The 12,593-nt window shown below is 48.4% G+C and overlaps 1 protein-coding gene across 1 annotated transcript; it reads left to right on the top strand.

The window, feature by feature from the left end:
- The first annotated feature begins 2,414 nt into the window (after positions 1 to 2,414).
- On the top strand, positions 2,415 to 10,332 carry SOD1 (superoxide dismutase 1). The gene is made up of 5 exons (XM_055125027.1): positions 2,415 to 2,609; positions 6,706 to 6,799; positions 8,321 to 8,390; positions 9,082 to 9,199; positions 10,123 to 10,332. Exons 1-5 carry the CDS (start codon positions 2,538 to 2,540, stop codon positions 10,228 to 10,230), a joined length of 462 nt encoding a protein of 153 aa, XP_054981002.1. The 5' UTR covers positions 2,415 to 2,537; the 3' UTR covers positions 10,231 to 10,332.
- The last annotated feature ends 2,261 nt before the right edge of the window (positions 10,333 to 12,593 follow it).

Raw genomic sequence — 12,593 nt, forward strand, 5'->3', positions numbered from 1 at the left:
CCTCTGCCCGAAACCCCAGGGCAAATGCTCAAAGTAGTGTCTCCCCAGAAAATCAAAAGAGGGAGGGGTGAGTGATGGCTTGATTGCTTAATGGATCATAGTACCTGCTTTGCATGAGGAAGGCTTTTTTTGTGGGGGGGTCACACCCAGCGATACTCAGAGATAACTCCTGGCTGGGCACTCAGGAATTACTCCTAGCAGTGCTCGGAGACCATATGGCATGCCAGGGGTTGAACCAGGGTGGGCCTGTGCAAGAGAAACACCGAACCTGCTGTACTATCACTCCAGCCCCGAAGGCTGAGTTCTATTTCTGAACCGCCTAGACTGTCTGAGTACTGCCAGGGGCCACTCCCATTCCCAGTACCAAGCCAGGAGCAGAACCTGAGCACTGTTGGGGTGGGTCCTCCAAAATAATTTAAAAGATTTTCCCAACAAAAGTGGTTGCTGGGGGAAGGTGAGCCTGGAGGAGTCTCATTCCAAGCCATATTGTTGCAGATGAATACATACTGATTGCAAAAAATACTCTGAAGAGAATTTCCTCTTTTATGCCCAACTTTTCTTTGGGGGAAAGGGGCGCACACCTGGTGATGCTCAGGAGTTACTCCTGGCTCCACTTCAGAGATCACTCCTGGTGGTGCTCAGGGGAATCACATATGGGATGCTGAAGATCAAAGGGGGTCAAAGGCCCAACCTGCTGTACTATCTCTCTACCCCCGAAGCCCAGCTCTCTTAAGTATTTCACAGCTTGGACTCTCAAGCCTCTTCTCTGCATCCTATTTTCCCTGGAAAACCTCTCTCTTTCTCTGTTTTTCTCCCATTCGAGAGAAGCCCATGTTCTCTCTTGTACACACTCCTCTTTTTCTCTCCCCTCAGGTCTAAGTATATTTTTTTCAATTAAAAATATCTTGCTTTGGGGCTGGAGTGATAGTACGGTGGGGAGGGCATTTGCCTTGCACACGACCGACCCGGGTTCAATTCCCAGCATCCCATATGGTCCCCTGAGCACTGCCAGGAGTAATTCCTGAGTGCAGAGCTAGGAGTAACCCCTGAGCATCGCTGGGTGTGACCCAAAAAGCAAAGTACATATATAATATATATATGTATTTCTTGCTTCACTTAAAAAAACTAAACAAAAAGAACTTTAAAAGGCTGGAGAGATAGTACATTGGGCAAGGTGCTTGCTTTGCAGATGATCCACTGGGGTTCGGCCCCATCACCGCATAGGGTCCCTTGAGTCAGGCCTTGGCATCGCTAGGTATGACCACCCCCCCAAAAAAAAAACCAAAAAATAAGGGGGAAAAAAAGACACTCCCCCTTTCTAAGAACATTAGATTTTCGACGGTACACGCATTCTCCTTCTATCTTTCTAGACAATTCTATGCACACAAGTAAAAACATACTAATACTTAAAAACAACCATCACCACCCACAGCAAGAGCTGGAGCGGCAGTTCAGGGAGGGAGGTGTGCGCCTTCCACGCAGCCGGCCTGGATTTGATCTCCGAGCTCGGCCAGGAGTGATTCCTTGAGCACCCCTGGGTATGCACCCTCCAAAATAATAAAATAAAATAAAATAAAATAAAATAAAATAAAATAAAATAATATAAATCTAAACCGAACCGAACTTCCAGCCCCGGCAGGAGTTTGCTCTGTTCACTCATTTCGTAACGCCTGTGCATCGTTCACTTTGGGAGGGATTCTCGCATCCTCAGCGCCCCCCCCCCCCCACGTCCCCGGCGCCCCGGGACCCGCCACCCCGCGGGAGACACGGAGGCGCGCTCCTCAGGGACGCTTGCGGGGGCGAGGGCCGCGGGTCCCGCCAAACAGGGGGCGAGTCACTAACTGAAAGCGAGCGCTCACCACTCCGCTGCTCTGACGTGCTAAGAGAAACGGAAAAACCAAAAGCAAAAACAAACGAACGAACAACACTGGGACGACGGTGTGAGGCGAGGGACCTGACGCACCCTCAGAAAAGCCGTTTAAGGGGAGGGATTAAAAAACAAAAATAAAAACACGACGAAAAGGTCAGTCAGAGGCGACTCATTTTCTAAAGAAGTGAGACCCCTGTGCGGACGAAAGTCCCTTTCGTGTGGTCGCAACCCCAGCGCTTCACGACGCGCGTTCAAGACTTCACTTTCCCGCTGGCAAGCTGCGCCCCGCGCGCCGGGTCCCCTCAGCACCTCAGCGGTGCGGGTTGCCGCGGCGAGTTCCACGCTGCAGCGTCTTTTCACAGCCCCGGGCGGAGGGAGCCAGCGGCGCCGGGGGGCAAAGTTCCCCCCAAGAGGGTGTCGGCCCCGCCCCCAGCCGATCCTAGCCACTCACGTCTCGAAAGTCCGTAGAGGGCGGGCTGAGCTCGCGGGCGGCGATTGGTTCCAGGCCGGGGTGGGCGTGGCGCGGAGGGAGACTATAAGAGCTCCGCGGTGCGGCGCCCAAGCTTCGCGTCGGCGTTTCCTGTGGAGGCAGCGGCGGCGGCGGCAGCGGCTCGCGGTAGTGTCGGACCCGCGTCGGAACCCGGAGCGGCGCGCGCCCCCGCGAGTCATGGCGACCAAGGCCGTGTGCGTGCTGAAGGGCGACGGCCCGGTGAAGGGCACCATCCACTTCGAACAGCAGGCAAGGGCGGAGGCCGGCGTCGCTCCCGCCCGCGCTCCACCTGTGCCTCGGTTCGCGGGCGGCCCTCGGGGCCTGAGGCGGCCGTGGCCACGCCCCCGCCGCGCGGGCCCGCGCTCCCCCGGGAGCCGCTGCCCGGAGGCCCCGGGCGCCACGCGCGCGCCGCCGCCGCGGAGCTGCTGAGTCACGGGGCGGGGCGGGCCCGCGGCGGCGGCGGCGGCGGTGGGGGGCGAGGCCGGGTGCGAACCGCGCGGATCCCGGGGCACACAGCGGGCGAGGGAGGCCCGTTGCTGCCCGGGGCCTGTGGGCGCCGGCAGGCAGGCCCGGGCCTCAGGGCCCCGCTGGCCACTTGTGACTCGCGCGCTCGAGTGGCGCGCCCCGGCCTGAGGCGAGGCCTGACGGGCCCCGGAGCTTCGGGGCACCCCGTCGCCCTTCAGGGGTTCTCGAGTGTTCTGCACACTCGGGTCCCGAAAAACTCCAGCCCTCCCTGGCGCGGGTGAGGGGGTGTTGGGAGGTGGCGCCCCAGCGCGCGACCTGACCTCGGTGGTTTCTCGATGGAGGCTTGCGGGGGGGTTCTCGCGGTTTGCGGAGAGGTCGGGGTGCCCGGGCCGGCAAACAGTCCCTGGCCCTCCGCTACGGGCACGGCTGCCCCCCTCTTCTCTGAGGTGAATGGTTTAGCCGGTAGCCCGTAGGGCAAAGAACATGGCCCTGGGCAGTGCCCCAGAAGCCAGAGATCCGGGCCAGCCTTGTCTCAGCCTTGAGGGGGGGATGGTTTGGTTTCCGGAAAATTGTTTTTTGTTGTTGTTTGTTTTTTTATGGGCGGAAAATGGGCGGGAGGGTGACACGCTGCCGATGCTCAGGGGCAACCCCTGGCTCCAAAGTTGCACCTTGCGGGACTGGAGTCGGGGTTGGTACTGGCTGCATGATGGGTGGGGAAGATTGCAGTTCTGTGTGGCGCTGCAATGGAACCCGGGGCCTCACACACGAAGAGCTAGTGGAGCCACCTCCGTGGGCTCCAGAATCTTTTATCTTTTTCTTCTCTCTCTCTCTCTCTCTCTCTTTCTTTCTTTCTTTCTTTCTTTCTTTCTTTCTTTCTTTCTTTCTTTCTTTCTTTCTTTCTTTCTTTCTTTCTTTCTTTCTTTCTTTCTTTCTTTTTCTTTCTCCTTTCTTTTTCTCTTTCTCTCTTCCTCTTTTTCTCTCCCTCCCTCCCTCCCTCCCTGGGTCAAGGGTGCAGCAGGGCTTTTGAAAAATGTGCGTATAAGCTCTCAACCCAGTTAGGTAGGAATCTGATCTGGTGCATGCAGGCTGAGCACCACACATCTTGGTTTCCAGAGGTGTGCTTCGGGGTCTCATAGGAATTGTTTGGAAATGAACCCCTCCCCCACCCCCAGGTGTGTGTGGTCACTGCGTGGAGTTGTCACTTGTCCCTGATAGCTGAGTGCCTTCTAGCCAAAATGCTCCCTAACTGCTTTGAAATTGCACACAAATCTACTCCTTACCGAGAGGATCGGGATTATAAAACAAACCTCTTTTTTGTTTTTTTCAGGCCCTGGCACTGAATAGTGTTGATCAGGGCTTATTCCTGGCTCTGCTCAAGGGTCACCACTAGAGGGGCTTGGTGGGGGGACCAGATTGGGGTACTGTGTCTTTATGGCAAACACCTGCCTTACCCATTGTACTGTGTGCTGCCTCAAACTTCTGACCACATGGTAGAGATGAAAGCATTCTTGCTTGTGCATTGACTCATAGGGCATTCCCTTTACTCTGGCCCTTGAGGAGTGACTCAACTCGGCCCACTGACCAGGGTGGCTGTCCGCCTTGGCCGGCTAGGGCTTGTCCATCTCCCTTAGCCCAGGACTTCGTTTTGGTGGTGCCATTTGTACCTCCCTGATAAAGGACCTTTAAGCGTTATTGCACTACAGATTAAATTGGCATCCAACTGCATTTAGCCTATTGAATGTTGATAAGTTGAGCTTTTCAATTATTTTAAAAATAAAATATTTTTAAAATAGAAATTTACAATTTTAAAAAATTAAAAAAAATCACCTATAAGCCCAAATTCCTAACTTGTCTGGAGATACTGGGAGCTGTGCCCATCCTGAACCTTCATTACCTCCAAGTTGGACTTGTCAACATATCCTTTCTGTTCCCCTGACCTATTTTAAATTCACAACCCTCTTTGGGGGGATTTGGAAACCCTATGGTGTTCAGTGCTTACTCCTGGCTCTGTACTTAGGGATCTGACCTGGTGGTGCCTTGGGGCCCATATATAGTGTCAGGAATTGAACCAGGGTCAGCTACACACAAGGCATGTGCCTTTACCCCAGTTCTCTCTCTCCCACCTGTTTTATAACTAAAGCAGGAGGGTTGTGCCTGACAGTTCACTGTTGCTGTTACTAAAATCTACTCTTCAGGGCATTATCAGTTGAAAGGAGACCTGGAAAAACCTGCCCTATGGGTTTTTATATGCTCTTATTGGCTCGGTTTTGGGGAGAGGAGGGATAACATTCACAGTTGTGTTTCTAAGCATTAAAGGTGGGGAGAATCAAAATATTTATTTGCCAAAAGAAAAGAGAAAAAGGGCAGTCATTGGACAAAGCTATTTATTCAGTTGAAAATTGCCATTCTTTCGGTCTAATAATACAGCAACTAGTGATTGTTTGCCCCATTTATGGTTTGGCTTTTTTTTTTTTTTATAACTAGGGCTGAGGAGAGAAGGTAGAGGCAATGCCTGTCAGTGCTCAGGACTTACTCCTGCCTCTGCAGTAGGTATTTCTCCTTGCAGGGCTTAGGGTTTTTGGGATCAAACCTGGGTTAACTGTATGAAGGGCAAGCACCCACTCACTTTACTGTTCCAGTTCCTGCCTTGGCTATTTAAATACTAAACACTCTCCACCCCCAATAAAATAAAAAGCCAAGGTAAAACCAAGACACCACCATCTTTGTGTTACATGTGTGGCTTGGGCTTGGGTCTATTTTGTGTTGGTTTCCTAGATGTCTTGTAGCTGTTAGTTCCTTGCTGTGTGCAGGTATTTGTAAGCCATCACTATCACCTTTACGGTGAACTTCTGTGATGGTTGTAGTGTCCTTTTGCTTTCTTGGGCTTTGTAGTGACATCCAGTGCCAATCAGGGCTTACTCCTGGCTTTGCACTTAGGACCATATGGGGTACCAGGGATTGAACTCGGTCGACTGTGTGTAAGGCAAGCACCTTACCTGCTGTACTATTTCTGTGACCCAGATTTTGGTTTTTAGAAAACAGCACCTCTGATTTGACTAGAATCAGGCTCCCTGGGGCAGTGGGCTGGGGAACATTCTGACTGTGAATCAAAATTACCTCTGCTAGAAACTCACACACCCCACCCCACCCTAGTGGGGAGTGGAGAACCCCAGAAGCTCCGTGGACATTTCCAGGGTTAAAGGCATGTCTGTGATTGCAAGAAGAAAGCAAGGGCTGCAAAACTGCAGTGCCAGCAGCATTTGGGTTAAACTGATGCAGAGTTGAGTGGGGGATGGTGCTGAGGACATATTTGGCTGTTAGGCTGCAGGAATCCTGGGTTCAATCCCTGGCACTGTAAGGACTCCGGAGCACAGCGGGGGAGCACTAGGCAGGGAAGAGCCACTGAGGTAGCTAGGTATGGTAGGAGAACCAAAAAATAAGCCAGAAATTGGATATGTATGCATATGTTGGTATGCAAATAGGACCTAAAACACATCTTTTGTGCATTGCAAGGGAGTCCAGGTGTGAGAGTGTAGATCCCCAGTCTGTTGGTCACTGCAGGAGTTAGTACTGTCTGCCTGTACTCCTGGGGATCAAGCCCATGCCTCACATTAGAGATGTGCTCTACTGCTGAGCCAGAACCCTGACCTTTCCTGTGACTCATGCTGCCTGGCCCTGCCATTCCTGGATTGTAAGTTTTAAGTACCAAGCGTATATAGCCAAGCAGTTTAGTGGAGGGTCACTCTGAGTCCTGGGTCTTGGACACAGGGTTCCTCTGCTAAGCCCGTGTTCTTTGTTCTTGTCCCTGGTGCCGTGAACTCTGGTGCTCTCTCTTGAGAAGCACCGGGCCTCACACTCCTTCCTCTTCTCTCCGATACAGGGGAATGGGCCTGTGAAGGTGTCGGGGTCCATTTCCGGGCTTACTGAAGGCCAGCACGGATTCCACGTCCATCAGTTCGGAGATAACACACAAGGTAGGTTCTGTGCCGGCTGGGGCTCACACGCGATGAACTCAGTAAGCGCCCTCACCTGCGCATGGTACAGTCTGGGCCAAGCGATGACTGAAGCCCAAGGCAAGGGATTGGCAGGGGATTAGCCTCCTGACTGATTTCAGACACCAAAGTATGGGATGGAGAGATAGTTTTATTGTAATATTTGATTATGAGTTGTATTCTGCTTGATTTTAAATAAATATTAGAAACAAAGTTCAGCATTTCTTCCCCTGTGCTCTGATCCCAAGGGGGTGCTGAGGGTGGGTGCCCCCTGGCAGCTGGAGATCCTACAAGGGAGGGTGCTGGATATGAACAGCAGACGGTGTAGAACTGGTGGGCGTGGGGCTGACATGTCTCCTTTTTGCCTTTTGGGGTCAAAAGCCAGTTAAGTTGCAGTTAGTACTTTTTAAAAACTGTCATAGTTTGGGGGTCTGTGATGAGCATTAGCTCTGTTTGACTGCAAATGAGCTTTTAAGCATTCTATAATTTGTTTCTTGTGAGTGGTGATCCACTGACTAGATTCCAGCAGTTAACAGAAGGTTTCAGGTTGTGCTTGGTTGGTTCCCTCTGCTTTGGTGGTTGCGTGCTTGACTGGCTGACTGGCCTCTTGGCTTCAGATCTCCCTGGCTGGCAGGAGGGCTGAGGGTGTGGAATAGAAGCTTTGAACAGTGGAAATCTACCTATGGATTTCTTTTGGGATGTGGATGAATAGTCTCCCCCAGAGCTTGAGGGCCACTTTACATAATAGCCTGAATGGTGACCTGTGGCTATTCTGGAATACAGCTTTGGACATTGAGGCTGCAGACTCAAGGATAGGGCCCAGAGAGCTTACTGGTCGTGTGCTGTTGGGGAGATGGTGGAGATAGTGTTCTTTTGCAGCTGAGGTCTGTGCCCTGTGCCCAAGACCATAGTCTTGGGAGCTAACAGTAGAACCCAAGAGCGGGTAAAGCACTAGCCTTGGATGCAGCCAGCCTGTTTGATCCCTGCCATTCAGGTTTCGCCACCCTTCACACAGAGACAGGAGTAAGTCCTGAATATCTCTAGGTGTGACCCAAAAATAAGACCATCGAAGATGATGACTGGGCTGGGTTTTGTTTCTTACAGCATAGTGGAGGCCCCAAGGCCCCAATGAGTCTTTTTTTTTTTTTTTTTTTGCTTTTTGGGTCACACCCAGCAATGCTCAGGGGTTACTCCTGGCAGTGCCTGGGGGACCATATGGGATGCCGGGGATCGAACCTGGGTCGGCCGCGTGCAAGGCAAACGCCCTACCCGCTGTGCTATCGCTCCGGCCCCCCAACGAGTCTTTGTGCTTTGCCAGTGTTGTAGAATTCACCTCTCCACACTGCCATTATTGGATGCCAAACTGCTTGTTAATATCATGCCAGAAGTTAGGTTCTCCTCAGGTGTTTTCCTCACTTGAGGTGTAGCAACAACCAGTTTCTTCTTTTAGAAGTTATTTTGGAATTTTAACTCATAATTTGGCTACTTTTCTTTTGTTATTAGGCTGTACCAGTGCAGGCCCTCACTTTAATCCTTTCGCCAAAAAGCATGGTGGGCCAAAGGACCAAGAGAGGTGAGTGGCTGAGTCTGGCCCCACAGCAGAGCTGGGGGGTGGCCTGGGCACAAACGTACAGGCTGCATGCTATAGTCCCTCCATCTGGTGCATCTCTTCCCTCTATGTCATTCCCTCTGTGCTGGGGTGAGCAGTTGACAAATGGGGACACTTAAAAACAGTTTGGTTTTGTAGCATTTATTGAATTTAGAATACAAAGGGAACTCATACAGTAAATGTCATGAATAACAGTAATGCCAACCACTAGTAAGATAAGCCATCATTGAGATATAGAAAGTTTTGCAGAAATTCGATACTGAAACTTTGGTTAGACTCCCAGCTGTACAGTCTTTGAGTGCTCAGGAAAATGCTAGTTTTAAGGACACAGATTAATTTCTTTGAGAGGTCTGGGGGCTGAGGATGGCATGGGGTGGGGGCGGGGGCCTTACTTAGCCTTACCAAAAAGGAACAGGCCTAACTCGCTGAGAGTTTACCCTTCGGTTACCAAACTAAGAGATGCCCCTAGTCCTACAGCTCTTCTTGGTGCGTTCCGTTGTCAAGCCTGTTTGCCCGGCCATATGTTGAGAATGTGAACTTGTTTTAATTTACACCTGTAGCCTGCCTTTGCACCTGATGGTTTATTTTAGTGCATGAACTGTTCTGATGCTTGGTCAAATGGGAATCCTGCTCATCTGATACCTCTCCCTGTCAGACATGTTGGAGACCTGGGGAATGTGACTGCAGGCAAAGATGGTGTGGCCACTGTGTCTATTCAGGACGCCATGATCACTCTCTGCGGAGATCATTCCATCATTGGCCGCACCATGGTGGTGAGTGGTTGGACAAGTGGGGGTTTGGCAGTTTCTCAGGGATCTTTCCAGGACCTTGGAACTCTTCAGCCTATTCTCTACATAAATCCTGCCCAGATTAGGAAAAGCAATTCTTTTGTTGGATGATCACTGAAGATGAGTTACCTAGTGGTTGGGAGCACTTCCACTGAGAAGCAGTAGTAAAGCAGGTGACATTTGATCAGATGACATCTGAACTGTTGTCAACTGGTTTCATGACCACCACGATTGTCCCCCTCAGTTGGGTTTTCTCCTTGCCCTTAGAGGATTTTACTCAGTCTATACTGGGAAGTGGTGATGGTGCGGACCTGAGTATAACTAGCATTGACCACTAACAAGGGACAGGTTAGTGTCCCTCGTTTAGCATGGGAGGCAGTTGCCCTATTACTGGGGTGGGAAGGTGGGTGGTTAGGGCCTGGTCTATGCAGAACACCAAGTGCCAGTGTGTCTGTCCCCTCAGGAAGAGCTTTCAGTTGGCCCATTAGCCTTCTGTTTCTTGCTGCCAAGTGTGAAGCAGAAAAAGGACTGAAAAAAAAATTTCTTTTAATAGTTTTGCTCAAGAGCTTTTTAAGGCCACCTTTTATAGGTAGGGCTGTTTTCTTAGGCACCACTTTGATAGGTTTTCCTTTAGTTCACCTTTTTCCCCCCAAAACAATTTATACTGTGAAAGACACTATTAACTCCAGCACTGACATTGCTGTAGGGGACTGAGCTGCATGTGGTGCTTGTCCAGTTTGCATATTTTTGTGTAGAGACTAAGCCCAGTGTTCTAAAGTGACCTTTGTTTTTGCTTTAAGAAAAAGGTTTAGTAGTTTTAATTGAGTCTATTCCTTATTATGGTTATAATGTTCTTTCTGATAATTACTGGACATCCTTCAGTAACATGTTCTTGGAATTTTTTGAAGGTCCATGAAAAAGAAGATGACTTGGGCAAAGGTGGAAATGAAGAAAGTACAAAGACAGGAAACGCTGGAGGTCGCTTGGCTTGTGGTGTCATCGGAATCGCCCAGTAAACATTCCCTAGGACATGGTCTTGTGTCCTAGTAACTGTTATCCTGCTAACTGTAGAAATTCCACTCAGTAACATTAAACACTGTAACTTTAAAAAAGTATAATTGGTGTGCCTTTTTTTTTAATTGCTTTTAGTGTGCCTATAATAGGAACTGAATAAGAACACTTGAAAGATATAATTTTATAAAACTCAATTAAAACTTTTATTTTAATGAACTATATGTTGCCAGACTAAATGACCTATGGGTATTATTTTCCACATTTCAATTCCCATTCAATCCTGCAATAATCAAATACCCTCTATAACACAATTCTTTGAGCTTACTACAATTTTAAATTAGCTGGTACTTTAATACTGGTTTTTTTTTTTTTTTGGCCACAGCCAGCAATGCTCAGGGGCAACTCCTGGCTCTGCACTCGGGAATTACTCCTGTGGTGCTCAGGGAACCTGTGGGATGCCAGAGATTAAACCTGGTTGGCTGCATGCAAGGCAAGTGCTCTGCCCACTATACTATCACTTCTTTGATAGTAGTGTATTATCAGCTACTTTGAAATTGTTTTAAATGATATTTTTAACTACTATTTTAAATTAATCTTCACCATTCAGTTGATGTTTTTGTTAACTTTAGAAATTGTTTTCTCTGCCTACCTACTTGTTAGCATTTTGAACTAATAAGTACTTAAATCTAATTTTTTAGATTTTTTTCAGAGCCCATTGATAACTTACTGAAATTGTAAAGGGCAGGTTAAAGCCTCAGTTAACTAAGAGTGATTTACCTACCTGCCAAATGACACATCCAAATATTTAGTTAATAATAAAAGTAGAGGTCACCAAAGTTTGCTTTTAAAGAAATATAATACAAAGTTAAAAAATGGAGCCATGGAAATAATTGTATATTCTGATTCATTAAGAATTTAAACGTACACCTAGTAAATTCAGGCCTATTTCTGTTAATGTAAATACTAGATTTTAAAAGCTTTTGGGCCACACCTAGCAATGCTCAGGGGTTACTCTTGGCAGTGCTCTGGGGACCATATGGGATGTTGGGAATTGAACCCGGGTTGATTGCATGAAAGGCAAGCGTCCTATCCCCTGTACTATTGCTTGGCCTCTAATACTAAATACAAAGAGAGTGAGCGCTCCATCTAATAAGGTTGGAATTTTAATGTTTTCTAACAGAAACCTGAAATCTACAAGTCTCATTATAAATATGTGGTGCAAGTGGAAATCATTTAGAAAAAGAAAAGTTCTTTGGACAAACAGTTCAGTGTTTTTAAGTTCTCATATTATAAGCAATTGCATTCCCAAATGGTTAAAACCTCTGTTGATAAAACATTTCACCTGAGAAGTCTTTATGTGCAGAATGACTGGATGCAGGGCTTACTGGTGCCCTCCGAAGTAGCCGTGAGGTTTTGTCGTATGCAGGCGGTGTGGTCTTAATACTGTCAAATGGGCATATGCAGGCGGTGTGGTCTTAATACTGTCAAATGGGCATAAGGGCCAATGTCCTTGAATCGGAATACTGATTTACCTTTCTAGAAGCATTTGTTAGCATCTGTAAATCTTTTGGTGGGCCAATCTAAAGACCTAAGGACCAGCCTGGACATTGCTATGTGCAGTGGTGAAATGGGACTTTTATCTTAATTCCTAAAGGCAGGAAAAACAGCACGTTGCTCCAGATAATCTCACAAAACAGCTTCCTGCAGAGTGCTACTTCAAAATCAAGTTGGTGAAATAGTCTCGTTTTGGGGCTGAGACCAAATAAAACGTTAGCTGCTCACGAGGCACTCTGAAAATTTCAGGACAGGTTTCCTTCCAGAAGAAATACCACGTCAAGGCCAGGGATACTTTAACTGTGTAACAGCTTGTCTTTTCCTTGGCACTGGGTGGGCAAACCGAGGTACCTACTGTCCCGTGCTACTTCTGAGAGGTCTGATTTGGCTTTGAATGTCTTTCAGTAATAGAGAACCTACAAATATCTTCTCCAGCCGACTTAAGCAAAAGTGATGAAATGATTTTCAGATGGCAAAGAGCTCAGTCTACCTCTGTGTAGTTTGAGTTGAGTGCTTAAACAACTATAAGGACAACAGGCAAGGCATACAGGAACAGCAGGGACTAAGCCTAAACCCTTAAACACTTAAGACAAAAAAAGCTTTGACTGCAAATGTTCATCCTGGTTTCTTGCATGTGTGAAGAATTTAATGGGATGGTAAAACACCCACCTAAATAAGTAACACCCAAGCAGCAAGATAATTTCTACTACAAAGATAATGTTGGGATCCAATTTCCCCCAGCAAAATTTCTCTTTACAAATTAGAGCAACTGGAAAGCCAATGGCAGAAGATAAGACCTTGACTGAATTGC

Source organism: Sorex araneus, chromosome 2, assembly GCF_027595985.1.
Source record: "Sorex araneus isolate mSorAra2 chromosome 2, mSorAra2.pri, whole genome shotgun sequence".
NCBI lineage: Eukaryota > Metazoa > Chordata > Mammalia > Eulipotyphla > Soricidae > Sorex > Sorex araneus.